At 38.5% G+C, this 19,025-nt stretch overlaps 1 protein-coding gene across 5 annotated transcripts in view; it reads left to right on the top strand.

The window, feature by feature from the left end:
• MAPKAP1 (MAPK associated protein 1) overlaps positions 1 to 19,025 on the top strand; it is a 97,694-nt gene that overhangs the window by 5,323 nt on the left and 73,346 nt on the right. For all 5 annotated transcript variants that reach the window (XM_061477043.1, XM_061477040.1, XM_061477042.1 and 2 more), the window contains exons 2-4: positions 4,007 to 4,338; positions 8,119 to 8,208; positions 12,646 to 12,794. In XM_061477043.1, the coding sequence (XP_061333027.1) occupies positions 4,071 to 4,338; positions 8,119 to 8,208; positions 12,646 to 12,794 (507 nt within the window). In that variant the 5' untranslated portion in view covers positions 4,007 to 4,070. The remainder of the gene's footprint in view (positions 1 to 4,006; positions 4,339 to 8,118; positions 8,209 to 12,645; positions 12,795 to 19,025) is intronic.

Genomic DNA, 19,025 nt, shown 5'->3' with positions numbered 1-19,025 from the left:
AGTCCCACAAGTCAGTGTGGTCCAGCGTTCCCAGCTGTGCCTGCTGTCGCCTTTGCTGGTGTGCAGAGGGTTGGTACGATGGATGGGAAGGATGGCAGTCAGGAGAAGTGTGTGTTTAGCTCATCCTTTCCCCTTATCTCACACTTGCTTCTGCACTTGATGTAGAATAACATGCAAATATGACTCAAATTGGGTTTGGGATATGCATGGGGTTTGGGGGGGAAAGAGCGAAGTGAGAAAATCTTCTTTATATTTAAATAAATACAGTATGTCAAGCAAGCAGGAGGGTCACAAGAGCACTTAGTATGTTGTAATGATGAAGTTGCCTCCCCAACTTCAGATGTGTTCATCCGTGTGTGTAAGGTACAGCCTGTATAACTACATATCCTCTTTCCAAGATCTTTGTGTCACCCACTGGGAGCTGAATAATTTGTAGGGCGTTCTGCATTACTTATCGTATGCCGCGTTATGAATGAGGCTGATCTGCATAACAACCTAGCTTCACTTGCTGCGAGAGTCTATAGATGCCATAAATATAGCAGTGGGTTACTGGAAGAGGAATACTTCTGATAAAAATAGTAGACTGAGATCCAGCTGTCTGATTTTGCTAAAGTTGCTGCAAAACCTGGCAAGTCATTCAGCCTCTTGATGGTGCAGTTTTACACCTTTGAGGAGGTCCTGTAACTGCATACAGTTAACAGGAGCACTTCAGCAGTATAGAAGTGAGACCAGGAAAAGGGGAGAGAGGGTGCTCATACCCAGGGTGTCGGTCAGGTAGTATGCAGGAAGTAAGATAGGTGAATGATAGGAGGTAAAAAAGAAAGTGAAGGGCTGATTCAGCTCTCTCCACTTAGTTTGCCATCATGACACTAACCTGTATATCACATCATACATAAATACCGTTATGGTTGCATAGGCTTCACTTTGTTCTCTTCATTTTTAGTGCTTGCATAGAGTATGCTTGACAGCTGTCTGCGAAGTATTTTATTTAATAGTAGAATAATATCTCTGTAGTGCAAGTATTAAAAGAACATTTATTTTTTTTGTTAGTGATTGAGGAATGTGTGAGTTGCTGAGGCTCAGAAATCCCTGAATTCATTAAATTCAGCTGTTACCTGTGGATGTAGTAACAGTGTGTGGGTACCAGGACCGCAGAAGCAGCGGAATGCTGGCATCTCAGTGGATTTAGAAACTGATCTCCTACCTGTAATTTTACTGGAACTGATGACATGGAGGCCTCAGATATTTGTGTAAAGGTCTACAAAATCAAGCTTTGCTTCTCTAAATTCTTTTACTTCATTGGAGGTCATTGTTCCACAGACCAGGTTCTACAATCTAATTGTGTTTTGCCTTGATTAAAAGGAGGAACCAGTTAGAACTGTGTAGGTAATAACTACTGAAAAAAAATCTGAACTTTTCTTCTGTTTTTTTGAGGGTTTTTGAGGGATGTTAGCTGTTCATAGAAATTGCAGTTCGGAGTAATTTATTGAGAAACCGGCTTTAATGTGTCCTTTGAAAAATATGAAGGGGGAAGAAAAAATGTATTTGTATTAAACTTCAGTTTGAAACAGAATTTGTGCAAATTTCTCACTGTTCATGTGTATGGGAAAAGTGATTGCATATGTAAAACTGTAACGAAGCTTGGCTAATTTAGCACATGGACTGTTAATAGCGTGAAGTCGGGGTGCAGAGTATAAAGGTAAAATTCTCGCATCTGCTGTTACATGTTGTTAACTCCCTTAGCAGACATTAAATCATTTCAAGTACAATAATAGTGTGGGAGGTAAATTAACTAACCATTAACAATCTTATAAATACACAATTAACATGCCAACATTTATATGACACATTGATGGGGCAGCAGTAATTTTTGATTGGGAGTTTGCAGACCTTTTAGAAGCCTGAGGCAGTTGCTTAGTTAAACAAGTTCTTACTGCTTGCAGGTAAGCATGGCTTTTGCTAATGAGTGGTGTGTAAAGAATTAGATTTAAAGAACATTATCGGTGCACTTTTAAAAATACCCATACACTGTACTTTTCTGCATCTGTGTTCTCTATGTCGCACATACTAGTCACACTTAAGAAGCCTTTAACACGTAAATCACAGCCAGGAGACGGCTGCCTTGTGGTAGGACATTTGCCTTATGGCCTGTCACATTGAGGACTATGGGAAATCCTTTGGGGAGAGGAGGCCTACTTTCTGTAATAGAAATAATCAGAAAATAGAACTTTGAGTCGGAGCACGGTGAGGTTGACTGGGACCTCTGGAGACCTGGTCCTGCCTCCCAGCTTGGAGCAGGGCCAGCTCGAGAACGTTGCTCAGGGCCTCATCCAGTTGGGTTTTGAGTATCTCCAAGGATACTGATGGAACGTGTTTAGCTAATAGCATAATTTATTAAAATGTGTATTAATAACAAGCAGCATGTCAGGTTTTTTCCTTTATTGAATTCCTTCTTGCTGCTGGGCCTGTTGTTTAATATAATACTTTTGGATTTGTCTGTTGTTGTTTTTTTTTAAAGCAGAAAGAGTACAGTCTCTCAGGGGGTGAAAAAGAAAGAAGGCAATATTTGTGGCCAAGGGAGCAAAAAAAGCCTTAAATTATGAAGGGTGTAAATCTAGTGAATGTTCTAATTAGTGGATGCTTGGTAGTAGGGGGGATACGGGTAGGTATGGTGGGTTTGCAATTTACAATACACCTTCAAAATTTGGGGGTTTTCATGATAAGATGGGTGTCCAAATAAGGTATCACCTTTGCTTCCAACTGTTTAAATGCAGAAGCTGCTTCATGGGGCTTTATACGTTAGCACACTTTTCCCCTTGGAATTATACAGGGGAAATTATGAAATGTGTTTTCCTGGAGCAAGCCTGTCTGATGCTTTCGTTCACTTTCTTGTGTTAAAATCTGCCAGGGAAAGGCCAGCTGCTTTTATGAGATTTTCATGGGATATGGCTTCGTGTGATTTAAAATTGTTCCTTTTCCTTTAGTATTTTATTCTTGCTGGCAGCAGTTTTGCGAACAGCAACTGTAAAGCTTGGTTTTGTTGTTCCTGTGTTCAAACTGCTACATTAACACATACAGTTCTGTAGCTGGTATTAATATATTGCCCTCTTTTCCTCTGATATGCAAGTGATTAGAAAAGCAGTGGGGATTTTGAACTTGTGGCCAGGCAGGAGCACAGAGTCACCCCTTTCAGAGGCAGCCCAGGCTTGAATTAGCTTAACAAATAACTGTAAATCCACAGCTACAGTAAAACAGGAGAACAGTGTGAGTGTGGCTTGTGTTTTGTGGTTTGCATCTTTTTTTTTTGTCCTCTACTTTATTTTGTAAGGCTGCTTGAGTACTCTGAATGAAATATTTTAGGTAAGTGGCAATTACTGCTGTTAAAGTGCTTAAGAATTCAGGCCTGTGGTATATGATCATAGAGCTTTTTCTGCATTACAACAGTTACCCTACGTGAAGCACTGTGCAGCAGCAGATGTTCAATATTCTGCTCTGAGATACTAACCTCTTTATGTTTAGAATTTTTCCTGGAAATACAAAACCCAAAGAGGGTCCATAATAAAGTAATCAGAGAGTTGGCACGTAGAGGCAGAAGAAGAACGGTAACACGTTATGATGATGGGTGAAAAAGAAACTCAGATCCCAACCTGCTTTTGTAAACTTATGAATTTGAATGGACAGATGTTTCTCGTGTGTATTTTCTCTGTGGCCTTCACTCTGTAGTACTTAAGAGTATTTTGCCTTACAGCAACCTTTCGCTATAGAGTAATGGGACCTGTCTGTAGGTGTCTGTTGTGTTCTGTTGCCTTGGGATTCAGGTTTCAAGCTGTCCTCTAAAACCACTATTCTTTATGCAGTGTAACTTACATGAACAGGAGCAGAGTTAAAGTAATTCACTGTACAAAGCTGAGTCAGGTTTTGTGCATCCAAAATACAAATCTTCCCGAGTCAGGGTTTGGATTTTGTTGTTTGTTTTCCTAAAATGCTGTGTATATTTTATTTCTAGGTACATATGTCCATGAAACAAGATGGAAAGAAGATAGTATAGTGAAGTGTTGGACTGGTGTTGGATGGACAGAATGGCTTTCCTGGACAACCCTACAATTATACTCGCTCATATTCGGCAGTCACACGTGACTAGTGATGACACAGGGATGTGTGAAATGGTCCTGATAGATCACGATGTTGACCTGGAGAAATTTAATCCCTCGTCAGCATATGGGGACAGTGGTTCAGAAACACAGGGAAGCAATGGTGAGACTCAGGGCTATGTATATTCCCAATCAGTCGATATTACCTCAAGCTGGGACTTTGGAATCAGAAGACGATCAAACACAGGTAAGTGATGTTTGCAGCCAAGATCACATTAGCCTTTTAAATTTGGTTTCTATTAGTCTGGCTTGTATGAACAAATCAGAGCATGACTAGCTGGGTATGTGTCAAACTTTTCCTTTTGTAATGTCAAGACCCTTTTCATAAAAGGACGTGTAATGATTCAGTTACTTTAGTGCGCTGTCAGCTGAGTTTTAATTGTTGTTTTGCTTATTCATGTACAAAGGTAGTCAGTTTTATATGTAAAAACTTAAAACTGTAAAGACATCAAGTCTAAATCCAAAGTACACAGTCTTTGATGTTTCCATTGTTAATGTCTGGAGAGATGTTAACTTTTGAACAGGATGGTTGTTTCCTGAGAATAATCTACCTAGTGAGGCATCAAATCTATTCATTATAAAAGGGAGGTATGAAGTTTGATGTGAGCTGATGATTTGCCTGTGTTTTGTCTTCTGAAATTTTATTTCTGAGAAAACCCTGAGCTGGATTTGAGTTAACAAATGAGAAAGTTTGAGGGTGTACCCAGTTTCAAAATACGCTCGTTGTCTTGACTGGAAGAAAGCTGTCCCATTTGTTGTTTCACATGAAGGATGTTCAGACTTCTGCTTATACCCAGGGGATGCTATGAACAAAAATTCTATGATATAAAATATATATGAAAAGGTTGGGGTGTGGTGGTCAATACTGATCTCTCTTTGTTGTTTTTTTTTTCTGTGTTACAGTGTATATATACATTTCAAACGATTTCTGAAGGTATTATAACACCACCTAGAGCTCAGAAAAAACATCTGTGCTCTACCTGACAAGTAAAGCATTTTATGGTGTTGGATATCTTGAAACACCTTTTACGACTAAGAAGTTGTCAAAAGTTCCAGAAAAGAGATGGCACTGATCCCCTGTCATGGAGAGTTAGATGTGGAAATAAGACAAATATATAGCTGCAGCTGACTGTAAGGCACAGAGAGAACGTTGGTGTGCCAGGCTGCCTAGCATTGCCATGGAGGTCTTGCTTAGTTCTATTGATGGCACAGTTTATGGGGAAGGAGGGGCAAAGTTTAAAGGCTTGTAGAATTGCTCCAAAAAATAATTGTGAAGGATTATTTCCCCAAGTGAGTAGGCTGATAGAATAATCTCCATCTATATTAGGGGTTGAAACCATTTCTGTTTCCATCTGGCAGCATATTCCAAAATAGTGGTTAGGACACTCAGTCCATTAGGGAGCCAGTTTTTTGCCTCTTTTCACCCGGTACATCTTCAATGTTCTATTGCCTGTGCTGGTCCCACCAGGAACCTAATGCAGTTACCAAGGGAATCAGTCTCTGATTTGAAATGGAGTGGGGTGGAAAACAGCCCGGAAACTATGTGAGTTGATCAGTACTGAGCCCTTGCAAAAAAAAAAAAACAGGAAGAGGAATAAATTCAATAGAAAGTTCGCTATTTTAATATAAATGTTTTTGTATTATAATGCCATTGTGTATTATTTGTATTATTGCAGTGATAGTGTCTTCATAAATTGTAGCAATAATGTGTTACCATAGATGACTCAACACACTTCTGCAGAGACTACAGAAGTGTTGGTTATTAGGTGGTCCTCACTGGGGTGTGCAAATTTGGAAATGAATTTTATGTGCATTCCAATATGAAAGTTATCCCCTTAGTCCTGAAAGCGATGGGTACCAGGTGAGTCATGATAGGGTGTTATTGCCCATCGTGTTTGTGCAGGAGCTGTCGGCTTCTGAATTCCTCCTCTATTTTCTACGGGAGCTAGGTGGGAGGAAAGTAGGTTTTGGCTCTGGGCTCCATCTCCTCACTACCTTCTTTCCACCATATCCTGAGGGGTGAAACCAGTACAGTGGAGGCAGGTGTGTGTGGAGTGGTGGGGATGTGGGAAACAGCAACGTCTCCCAGTGCTGATGGCTGGAAACAAAGGCTCATCTAGCTGCTAATAGTTAATGAAACAAGAACTACATTTGGTCAGTGACATTTGTCACACAGAAAGCTTTCAAACTAGCGTGCTTCTCATGAGAATGAACCTTGAATAATTCAGACTTCTAATAGGTACTGATAATTTCATCTGATTTGGAGTTGCTGTAGTGCAGTTCCACAGTAAATGGTCACTGGTGATCAGCTGTAGGTAGAAGAGTAGGATGGAGTTAGTGGAGATGGTCGCTGCTCTTTAATGTGTTTGTTTGGCAAGAGGCAAAAAAAAACCAAATAGGATAAAAATATGCATGATTCTTATTCTGTGTTTTTTCCTTTATCCGTTGTGATTTACCTACATTATCCGTGTGATTTATCCACATGATTTACATGTGAATCTTGAATCTAGCAGTTATTTCATCATGGCCCATTTGGGAATAAAGGGGTTTGGGAGGTAATTTTAAGCTACAGTTTCTAGAGTAAGGGGGGGGGGGGGATGGGGATAAAGAGGTTGTTTGGCTTTTTTCCTTTCAGAATAAGAACACAACAACAGTGTTTTACCCAACATTTAAACTTACAAGTGGGGATACTTCTCTCATGTCATTAGGAGTAAGATACACAGTTATTTAGGCATTAGCCTTACATTGGCTTAAGTGGGAAATAAACATTAAAGTCTGTGTGTGTGTGTTTGTACCTTAAACTGCTTGCTACAGCTGTTAAACCTCAAAGTATTGGTTTTTTCATCAGTTTCCAGCTGGGGAGGGAATCACTTCTGTGTCCATAATTTGGTTCAAAGAGTAAATGTAAAAGAATAATAATAGAAAATATTTATTAACCTTTTTTTAATTGGTGAAATTGCTCAGGGAACTCAAACTGTATCTAAAAATTGTCAGAGTAATTTAGCATTTTAGAATCTCTTCTACAAACTCAGTTAATGAATGATCTCAATACATCAAAATTGCCAATATATCCAGGAAATTGTTTTTCGGTGCTCGCCATGATTAGTCCTACTTTTCAGTCTAATCTGCTTTCTTATTTTGAATGGCTGCTTCACAACATCAGTTATTTCTTGTGGTCATTGTCTTGGGTAGCTTCTACCAGGTGACCATTTCCTTAGAGAGACCTTACTGTTAACAAAAACATAATTTAAGGTATTACCTGGTACCCTGGTCTCTGAGTTCTTTGATCTCATAACTGTTTGAGGCTTTTTTCCAAACCATATTTTGAAAATGGAGACAAAATATACATAAAGAAATATTATATTCGTTTTAAGATTTGACTAATGTTGTGAAGATACAAATCATTTATTTTACTACCTATAAACTGTTTCAGCACACTGAAGAAAAAGCTATGCTAATTTATATAGCTTTGACATTTTATAATTTTCATGATTTTTAGATAAAGGATTTTATATTTAAAACTTTAATAGTCTAGTCTGAGTTCATTTATCTTTAATTTTTGAAACGGGTAGAGTAATTCATAACAGTAATTTTATTCCTGTAATGTAATATTCACTTCAGTTCATTTGTGCATTAAAATTCCTTTAAGACCGTTATTAATGATTTATATAATGAAATGTCATATTAATCACAGAAGTTTTCACATTTTATTATTCTCTTCCATGTTAATACTATCTTTATGATCTCTATTAATGTTTTATATCCTCTAATTTCAATTATAAATCAAGAACATTTTCATGTTTTTGTTGGTATTTGCTTTTCAGGGGTGCCACCTTTAAAATTTTATGACTTTTCCCCCTACATATGCAGTATAAAACATCTTTATTCATATAAAGGTAGTTAATTATGTCTTTGTTTATAGTAAACTTTCATTGACAAACTTATAGTTATCATATTTCTTTTCAAGCTCAGAGACTGGAACGTCTGCGGAAAGAGAGACAAAATCAAATAAAATGCAAAAACGTTCAGTGGAAAGACAGGAATACTTCTTACTCAGGTAAAAAGAAAAGACCTCCTATTTTCCTACTGTGTTTATTTCTCCTTTTGATGGTTACAACGTTTTCCATTCGTAATTTTCATGTCAGCTTTCAAAACGCAGAGGAAGTGCTAATTATTGTATTTGCCTCCCATGCCCCAGTTGCCTGTTTCCCGTAGTTTATTGCAGGGGGGTGGTGAGCCACAGGGGTCTCATTTGTTTTCAGCTATCATTAGGGCGTTCCGAATTATTAGTAAAAGCAAAGTAAAGAAAATACATTTCAAACCTAGTCTGCTGGTCTGAACAAATTCGAGTGGCTGCATTATTTTTTTGTGATATAAGGTATTAATACAGCGTTTGTGTTTTGTCTTCTTGTAGCATCATTATCTTCTAAGGCTTCTCTTGTCTCAGTAAGCAAGAAATGGAGGTAGTAAAGCTCTTGGTGTTACTGTGAGGTCTGTAAGGAACAGGACATATCTTTGCTGACTGGCAAGTGTCTGCATTCAGAATGCAGGGTCCACCTAAGCTGTGGCTTTCCAGCTGTTTCCAGTGGCATTTGGTGTGCTTGATGGGATGGAGAATTTTGTAAAGTTGACTCGTACAGATAATTTTTGTGGTTACTTTTCTAGATAAAGGGAATCTTAATCTTCAGAAATAATGTATCTATATGATCTACTTAAATGAAAGTGTAATAAATGCTTCCTTACCTTATCTAGCCTTTCCTTGGGAAAACTGTTATCACTCATTTCTTACAAAAATATACTATCCTTTTTTAAATTATATTACTATTTCTGACTGAATGTCCTGCATAGTTTAAACTGTAATACACGTGAAATGAAAAATCTGTCTCAATTCTCATATTTTATAGCTCAAGCTAGTATCTATTCCTGTTATATTTGACACGCATTCAAGCCTTTACATGGTCTGTCGTGCCTACTTGTAAAATTTGTGTGTATCTTAATGAGGTCTCCTTGTAATCTCTCTTTTTTTGCCTAAATCCCTGTATCTTCCTGGCTGTCATCTGCAGAACCTTCTCCAGCTCTACAATATCTTTTTTTAGAGGAGTGAACAAAGCTCCTCACGTGAGCAGCACGGTTGCACTAATCCTGAGGACAGTGTTCAGCTTGTTTGATACCTCTGTTAATGCATTCTAAAATGTTTTTGCCTTTCTACTTCTGTAAGCAGAGTTGTAGGTTTTAAAGGTTAATCTACCATAACCTCCAACTCTCTTTGCTCAATATTTTATAGCTTTTGACCAATGATGATGCAATTCTCTCTCTTTATTCCCATCTATATACTGCTTGATACTGCTTTACACTGGATTGCACTCAGACTCCAGTCCCCTGCTGTGTCTATGCTGCTTGTGTCGTCTTATTCATGTGGGCTCCACCACAACATTTAGTTCCTTTTATGTGCTGCCCTGAAGATAGACATAATCTGTCAGCCAGCAGTAATGGAGGTGTCCCCCTCCGTAGGAATGTGCTCCCTGCTGCAGAGGAAATTTGAATAAAGAAATAAGTAAGTTATGTGGAAACTCCAGGCGCTCGCTGTCTGTTGGCAGAGCTGATTTTCCTTCTCTGCTCAGTCACTGAGATTCTGCACGTTTCTCACTTATTTACATGATGAACACCACAGTAGGAAGAGGCCGGGAAAGAAAGGAGCCTTGGAGGATAGCCACTGTGTCCTCCTCCTTGTCAAGTGTGTGTGTATGAGGCTTTGTTCTGTTCCTCGGGTTCAGCATTATTGGCAAATACATACAAGAGCAATAGCAACAGAAATAGCTGCTCTCAGATGGGGGGAATTTGGCTGCCCTCTTCTGACTGAGCTTTAGACAAAGTCGAGCCTATGGTTGAACCCATGCAAACTGCAAGGGTGCTGAAAAGTTGTTGGTTTGCCCTCTTGTTAGAGTCTGGTGACACCACCTCCAGTGATCACTCACTCCTCAGAGAGATGCCTTGCTGTAGAGAGAATCTCTTCTAAGCATCTCTGCTGTCCTGCAGTTGGATCTGTAGTTGCAGTTTGAGGCATCTGGCTATTTTGTATTTGTGTTTTCCATTTTTAATTACTATGTACAGAAATAAAGGTACACCAACCAGGATAAAGGGAAGTGAGAGACAAGTAATTTTGTGTATGGTAATGGGGGGGGGGGGGGGGGGGGGGGGAAGAATATTTTCTGCTCATCATCTGTTTCCCTGCTGTCATGAGCCAAGCTGTTTGCTTTGTCAGGAATGAGTTTGAGAGATAAGATGGTAGTAGTGTAAAGACTTGAAAAAGGAAACCTCCATGCATTTGGAGGTAGTTAGGGGTTTAGCAAACACAGAGGTGCTTCAGTGGTAGCTGACTGACTGGAAGTGGAGGTCTGGTTGGTTTTGTTCTGTGGTGCCACCAATTCACATCACCTTCCTGTGCATCAGTTCTTTATCAGTAAAATGAATGTTTCAGCGTAGAGATCAAATTCTGTTGGTGATAACAGTTTGTGGGTCCTATAAACCAAATAGGGATATACATACAGAAGGTTATCCTTTTTATTAAATACTAGGTATTTTTAGGTAAAAGCAGGAAATAAGGCATTGTATTTACATCTTACATTCATTCATTTCAGAGCATATAAAGTGTAAATTAACTATATATCAAGGGAATCTTTCAAAAGCCTTGCATACAGCCCACGTAGAATAGCTCATATAGCTAACAGAACTACAGAAGCTGAAAAATGCATATCATGTAGACTCATGGCAAAACTTAGTTTTAATTAAGAATTAAAAATTTTGCAATTAAAGCAGTTTAATACAAAAATATGATCCTTTTTTTTTCCCTGAAATTTGAGAACTTAAAATGTGGGGATTTTTTTTCCGTATCTGTAATTGGTAGGAATTAACTGACAAAATGTTCAGTGGGAATGGTAATTCTTCAGAAATCTTGCCCATCTTCTGGGGTTTTGTACAAATCTGTAGAAGGTTTTGGGTGGTTTTTCCTAAATGAGTTGATTTTTGAAATTATGAAGGTTTCTAGAAAAGGAAAACTGCAGTCAGGCACCCGAATGTACTGTATTGAAACTCTCCAGTCGTGTGAGAGATTTGATTTGAGTAAAAGCTGTGCAACACTCAAAGCAAAGCAGATGTCACACAAAAAAATCAGAGGAATTCTTGAGATCCTCTTTTTGTACATCCCAACAAAGGAAACAATAGACAAATCATCTTAACATTTCCCTAGAGACAAAAGGTGAAGATAGAATACTTGCTTTTTCACTTGAACCAATAAAACCGTTATATTGCATTCCAAGGTTGAGAGTACTTCCCAAAGGCTCAAGAAATAGCAGTGACGGGTAATACCCTAGCATAACTGTAACTGATGTTGGGGTTTTATTTTTTACATGACGATAAGCTTGTTACAAAAAACAGAATACCTCATGGAGTTTAAGTTGCCACATTTAAAAGAGATTTAATCAAGCTCTTTTGGTTCATCGCAGCCTCTCACAAGACGGTTGCGTATCTTCTAGTGCCACTGTTTAGCACTTTTGCCAACTGTCTGAGTTTTCAGGCAATCTGCTGATAAAATTAAATTCAGCTTTTGACTACTTATAATTTGTCAAGTTTTAATTTCATCTTTTAAGAAATTAACCGACTCCCTGCAGGTTTCCTTTCCCTGGAGGAGCACCATGTAAATCTCTGAGATGTGAGAGAATCCAAATGGAGGAACACAGAGCAGAGTTGGTTGGCCAGGGAGAGCTGGTGTTGGTTCTGTTGGTTCTCAGGCAGTGATTGATGGAGTTTGGGGATACCTGGCTCCTAGAGCAGATGTGGAAAAACCTTGTCCAGATTCAGTCATGGCTTCTTGCAAATGAGACCCATCAGTACTAATATGCTAAAACACCCTGGGCCCTGTCCTGATTTTTGTAGTGTCCTTATAAGAAGCCCTTTTTTTTTTTTATTTAATTTTTTTAACTTTTGCTGGAAATTCAGCTCTTCATATAAAAAATCTGTTTGTCAGAGTTGCTATGAGCCTTCCAAGGACACCCAAAGAACTTGCCCTTATCACCTTTGTTTTTAGCAATTTGTTGGTTTTAATTATCCGGGCTATTTGTCTGAATAGTGTTTTCAGGTTTGAGGGGTTTTATGAGAGGAGACCAAATCCAGTCTACCATGACACTAAAATCTTCTTTTAGGTTAGGTGTTCTCCCAAGCCTACTGCTGACAGCACATGATGCGGTAATGGGGTAGTATAGTATTGTCCTGTAACATAGCATGATACCATGTGTTTCAAGCTCTGTTGGAAATGCTTCTGCATGGCCTATTATAGATGTATCGACAGTTCTTTGGCATAGCATTTACTGTTAATTTAGAAATGGAAGTTTATGTACTTGATTTTGTTCTCCCTCTTATAACATTATCTTTCTGTGGTAAACAGTAGCCTCTGTACATCTCTTCGCACAACCACTCTGATCTCTTTTCTGACCTACAGCAGAGGAGCTGAGCTCACTATTTGAGAAAAAGAATTTCCGAGTAAAATCTCCGTGTTCTGGGAAGCAGTCAATACTGTCTGTGCGACTGGAGCAGTGTCCGCTGCAGCTGAATAACCCCTTCAATGAGTACTCAAAATTTGATGGCAAGGTAGGTGGACCAGATGGTTTTCTCTCCTATCCAGGAGTTTCCTGACCTGAAGATGGTAGGCCTTAGGCAGTTACTTATCATGTGCGTTTACTTGTTCAAGTTTTAACTAGACTTTATAGTAGGCCATCAGTTATCTTAAAGCAGTCATCTAGAAACATGCTTCTTTTAGTCTGAAATACAGTGGGTCCAGGTTTGGTAGAATGCTTTCTTCTATTTTCATTGCAAATTGGTGGTGTTACCTTCAGGCAGACCTTACCTTGCTGTTTCCTTCTCCAGCTGGTTAGTTAGGTAAATGTTTAGTGTGGCAGAACCCTAGGCTACATCTCTCTACAGAGCTGATGGTGAGACCCTTTGTATAAATGATTGGTTATTTGGCATTTAAAACAAGAAATCTATTCTATCTGGCTACATAACAACACTTGCTAAATATTCCGTGTTTTATGCTGTCTTTATCCTCAAAATGCTCCAGTGACTGTGGGAAAAACCACTGTCTGTTTTGAGGGTGTAAAGCTGAAATGTCATTAGGTCAATATCTGGGGCAAAAAATGTTCTGCTACTAAATGTTCTGCTCAACTACTCAGTTCTGTAATACACAGGGAGGCGGTTCACTGAAACCTGGTAGGTCAAATTCATTCCTTGACTGCATTCCTTTGAAGAGTTTGCATTTATGTAACTCAGAGCTGTAGGTAACTGTCTTTCCTTGTGTGCAGTTTACTTACTCTTTGTTGTCAAATATTTTTCTCTGCCATAAACTCTGGAAACAGAAATACAAACATGGGTGTGATGTATCAGTGTCATTGCTCCAAAACAATTATAAATACTGCACTGATATGTTTTCTGCTGGATTTGTCTGTGGAATCTCCTGTGGGAGTGTGAAGTTTGAGCTTCATTACCGTTGTGATGGAAGAATTTTATATTCTGTTAAGTATTCTTGAAGTGGAAAGTCAGATACATAATTCCACTAACATGTCTAGAAGTAGACAGAGGATTTGTGAAATGGTAACTTTTAGACTATAAAGCCCACATAGCAAAATGGGCTTTTGTTATTTTATACTTCCTAGCATGTAGGAGTTAGTCCTAACTTGGTTAGAGGTATTTTAACGGTTACAAGTCTAAGATACCTTTGTTCTAAACTCAGGGCTTGCTGTTACATCATTTCAGTTTGGCAAACGTTTAAATGTACTTCCAACAGTCATGCACAGAGGCAGTGAAGATAAAATACTGCTTTATTAAGAGAACTCTACTGTAATTCAGGGGTGTCCCAGTCTTGTTGTTTTAATACTTCAGCGTGATTTGGGCTACCTGATAGACTTCCTCAGAAAACTGAGGAACTTAAGCATGCTTTCTTCCCACTTTGATGATCCAAAGTACTTTTTACTGTGTTTATAGGAATTATAGATGACTGTAATGAACATCTTAATTTTCATATTTTAAACTCAGATCCATTTAGCAGGTGTTTGGTCCATTTGAAGACATTTGTACTATGTGTCTTAGTTTGAGATAATAATGAAATACCTGAATGTTGCTGAACTGTGATTTGTAGGATATGATATGAATCAAGTTGATTGTGATCTAGAAATCAAAATACCTTTTGAACTCTTGAGAATAATTACATTATCATTTTGTTAGAGTATAATCTCACTATATTAACAGCATCATTTATATTACTCTGGTAAGTGTGTCAATAATAGGCTTATAGTATTTATTCTCTCTGCATATGTTGTCTATTTTAAATACCTACTGGACCATCTGAGATATAGAAGAAACATTATAATTCAGTAGTGAGTTATTTTACTTCAGTTTTGTTGTATTTTCAGACAGTAAATTCAAAAACCATCTTAGCTTTTAAAAAGTGTTTTTAATGAAATATCACAGGTCTCATTTATTTTTATTGATAATAGATGAGTAGTATTTTTCACATAAATACAATTCTTTCAGGGAATAGTGCATGACTTATTTACATAATTAACAGAGCCACATATCTCTTGGGGAAATGGTACATAATTGGGGAGAGGCAGGGGGGATGAGGAGGGGCTAGGGGCCTAATTAAACATGTCTTAAAAAAAACCCCTACTTAATTATGTATTTACTCAAGGGATCACAGTGGCTCTGAAATCTTTAAGATTATAACTAGGCTTTTGGTTTATATATGTATATTTGGGGGTTGTAAGGCAGATTTCATCTTGAGTAACACCCGTTTTGTGGAGCACTGGCAAAGCGTGAGGAGAGCTCCCTACTTGCCATGTTGAAGCTCTTTGTTCATGTGTGCACTCAACTGCATTCTGAATTGTTTTAACTTACCACTAATTCAGCTCCCTAACGGACCTGAAATCAAATAAAACCATTCTCTTTAGGGGCTTTCCTTCCTCCCTCCAACATTTGATGCATTGTTTCAGCTAATCGGTTAAAAATAAGAAAACACTGCATGCTCTAATATCAACCAAGCCAATTTATTAATCTGCTTACATCTTGCAGGTGTTTTCTGCCAGACAGAGTGTCTTTTTCATAACCACTTCTGCAGTTTTATGAAATAATAAAATTTTAAAGTGCTCTAATTTCTGCTTCTTCTGATCAGTTCATTAATTATCAAAATAGTAGAGAATATGCCTTGTTGAAATGCAACTGGAAGCATTCGAATCAGCTCAAGAATTCAGGTAATTCTTGCCCCACAACTACACAAGATGGGTCTGTGGCTTCCATGTACATGGTAAACTTCAGCTTTTAACAAAAGGCACACACACACACAGTATCTACCCTTGGTTTTACCTTCAAGATTTTCCTTAAAACAGTTAAAGTAAACCAAACCCCTGCATCTGTTTGCGTGGTTTGTGTATCGTGTGGCTTGTACATCTTGGTTAATGAATCCTGAAAATTCTTGCAAAGAATATTGCATGAAAAGAAGCCTTTAGTTATTTATAATTACTTTTTCATGTGTATAATTACTTCAAGGCTTAAGAAGTCGGACTCAGATTTAAGAATGGGATTTTCTTTATCTGCACACAGATTAAATTATCATCCATTTTATAGATAAATCTATATTTCTGTTTATAGAATTTGGAAAATCAGACTTTGATGGTTTTGATTGTTCCAACTCACTGACTTTTTGTAAGGTTGGGAAAATAAGACTGACCATAGCACAGATTGAAAAGTCTTAGCCACTGAAACACTGGAGTATTGTAATGGCTCGTTTCAGTGACACAGCTGTGAGATTCACAACATTAGCTTCCCTGCACCTTACCTACCTGCTTTCATTAATTGCTTTAAAAGCATGTGTTATCTTTTCATTCTCTAGACATCCAGACTATTTCTTTTCAAATCACAAGTGTAACTTGCATGAGTTCCTGGAAAGCGTAGCGATGAGTTTGCTCTGAGATATTAATCTTAAAGGATCCTGATTTAGTACAGTATTAGTGTCAGGACTATTCAACTACATGACCATTCCCACTAGTAAGAAAAATGTTACCAAGATGTATTTAGTTACTGGAAGAGGAAAAAAATCACGCTAGGATCAAATGTCCAGTTTTGTAGGAGCCGTGTACTGAATGTGTAACTCCTACTAAGGCCTCTATTTTACAGTTCCCCTTGAAATAATCTCTGAAGCCAGCCCACATCCATTTTTCTTCCAAGTCTCTGCTTCCTTTAAGAACTTTTAATCACTAAAATGTCTTGTCAGTCCAGTTTTTGAGATGTTTGCCACCAAATGGATGCTCGTACATTCCCAGCAGGATGTTGGTAGACAGAGAAGTGTTCCAGGACAGTCAAAAGAGAGGTGCAAAATAGTCAAAGAAGGAAGTCAAAATGTAAAGAAAGGATCATTCAGCTCTAGAATAAACTTGTTAGAAGGCCAGAAATCTTTCCTACATGCAGATGTAGGAAACACTAGAATGTTCTTATCTCTATTTTCATGACTACTAGTTGAAAGTGCAGATTTAAGGAAGTCTGCCTTTTCTGACCTAAAGGGGTTTGTGAGTTAACTCAACTACTGGGGACAGTTTAAACAAAAATAGCTCAGCATGATCTTTGGCTGGGCAGATGCTGAAAGTCCTTTTGTGAGGAATGCTACTGCTGTATGGTATTAGAAGGTTTCTTGTGCTTAATTCTGGTAATGGGTTAAAAACCAACAATTTCTCTTGTAGCAACTGTCTTAAAAATGATGCTGTAGGAAGCATGGGGGAAGGGCTAATTCAGGAGTGCTAATTGCTTGGCTGTTAATTTTCATAAGTGTTGATAGAAGCAGTTCCTTAAATTAAACTTTGTTTAAAATGTATCAGGGGAAATATTCCACAATGTTGGGCCCGAAGTGAAAATTAATATGAATGCTCTGGCAATTAACACGTACTGGTTAATAGCTTTTAGCAGCATTTTGGGATGATAGTCCTTAAATACATTTTTGCATGCTGCTCTTGTTTCAGTCTTGTTTGACTGTATGTCTGGATAATCATGAACAAATGTTTTCCACAATCTCCAGTATTAAATAGCTTTACTCAAAGAAAGTAGATAAAGAATTTAAGAAAGAAGCAATTCTGCTTTAATTAATATGGCAAATGTATAAAATAATTAATCCAGGATTAAAACATGTGTGAAAAAATGCTTTTTCTTTCCTTTTTGATTTAAATGTTTTACCCCTAAGCTGAGTAGAATGATCCTCATCTGAATCCTAAATAAGTTTACATAGGCTTTTTTTAAAGCATTTGCTATTCTACCAATTTTAGTGGTTTGCATTCTGCCTGCATTCTACTGATGTTGGTTTACTTTGTATTTGCCTCTGTGTATCTTATCTTACAATTACATCTTAATATACGTATTAACACGTAAGTGATAACACTATAGAACAACTTTATTTCAACTATTTTAGTAGAGTGCAGGTAGTGTGCAAACCACTTCTGCAGAGCTGGTTTGCAGTAGAGGATGATGGACAAAACCAGGATGCCAGGGGAGCAAACAGCCTCCGAACTGGTTCCCAGACACACAGTCAGCAGCTTCTTGCTCAGCCCAGTTCAAAATCTGTGCTGCAGGTCTTCAGACACCTGAAATAAGTGCCAGAAACATGTAAAGGTTTTGTGCTCTCCCTTTGGTGCCCAGCAGCTCCTGTTCTTATCCAGTCAAGAGAACCTGGAAGGGAAATCTCAATACTGAGTCTCTTGGCATTCGTGATGTGTGTTGCAGATGACACAGGGTTTCATAACTCTCTTCTCTGTAGCATCACACGCTCTGCTGTACAGAGAGTGATTCCAGTAATGCTTTTGTTAGGATGAAGTTTTTTAACTGAAAAATTACCACTTTCTATAATGAATTTTCTTTCATAGGAAGTGATTAACATGAGTCGTGCTAGGGACTGAGTTGTGTTTAAATGCAGCACCCCTGTATTAAGAATGCCTGGTTTGTTCTTTACTGTGTAGAAGCTGTAATGAATGTGATGCCTCATCAGTGCACTTCACTGTTTTCTCTGCTCTGAAGATTCAGTGAGGTGTGCTGGGTAGAGAGGAGCCCTGCGCAGAGGGACCCATCAAATACTGCAATGGAGGTTAGAGCACAAAAGTCCTTGCATGCCCTTACAGTGATTAAAATATATTAAGGTTGACTGTTGCTTAATTTGAAATACTTCAGAATGAGTTCTGTTACTTCATACAGAGAAGGCATTGACAGCGAGGTAGGGAAGCACCTCGTGATGGTGGCTGAACACTTACTTTAAGTACTGGGAAGCACAGACAGAAAGCTGTTGTGAATTCTGCTGTGGGAACAGTCACTTGAAGAATCCTCTCTGTGTAGGTGCAGCGGGGATGGCTGTGTATGTGCAGTGCTGTCTGTTGAGGGTGCTCTCACGTGCCTGTGGTGGGTCTGGTACCTTGCAAAACCAATGCAGAAACAGTGCAGCCACCCCTCTAGCCTGAACCACAGCCTGGGGTAGCAGATAAGGCTGAATGTCAGTGGTGTGCTGTCATCTCTGTTTGGGGACTTGAATTTTATCTCACAATTCCAGGCATCTCACTTGCATTACAAACTGTTTCTCTGGCCTTATGCAGATTAAATTAATGTGGATCTGGTTTGATTAATTTTGGCTTGAGGATGCAGGCAATTCACTCCTCCCTTTTCTGCACTCACTTCTGTGTCTTTTGTTGCTGTTGATTGCGGGTGCCCTTACCAGGCTGCACTTCTGTCTTCCAGAGGAGATGCTGTATTGAAACTGAATCTGGTTTTGTTTGTGGCTAGTTGCAGTCTTTGAGCACACTG

This window comes from Pezoporus flaviventris, unplaced genomic scaffold (genome assembly GCF_033815535.1).
Source record: "Pezoporus flaviventris isolate CSIRO_AGI_PZ_B2104156 unplaced genomic scaffold, CSIRO_AGI_Pfla_v1 ptg000097l, whole genome shotgun sequence".
In the NCBI taxonomy this organism is placed as follows: domain Eukaryota; kingdom Metazoa; phylum Chordata; class Aves; order Psittaciformes; family Psittacidae; genus Pezoporus; species Pezoporus flaviventris.
Note: the sequence above shows the minus strand (reverse complement) of the source record. Positions and strands in the feature narration are given on the sequence as shown.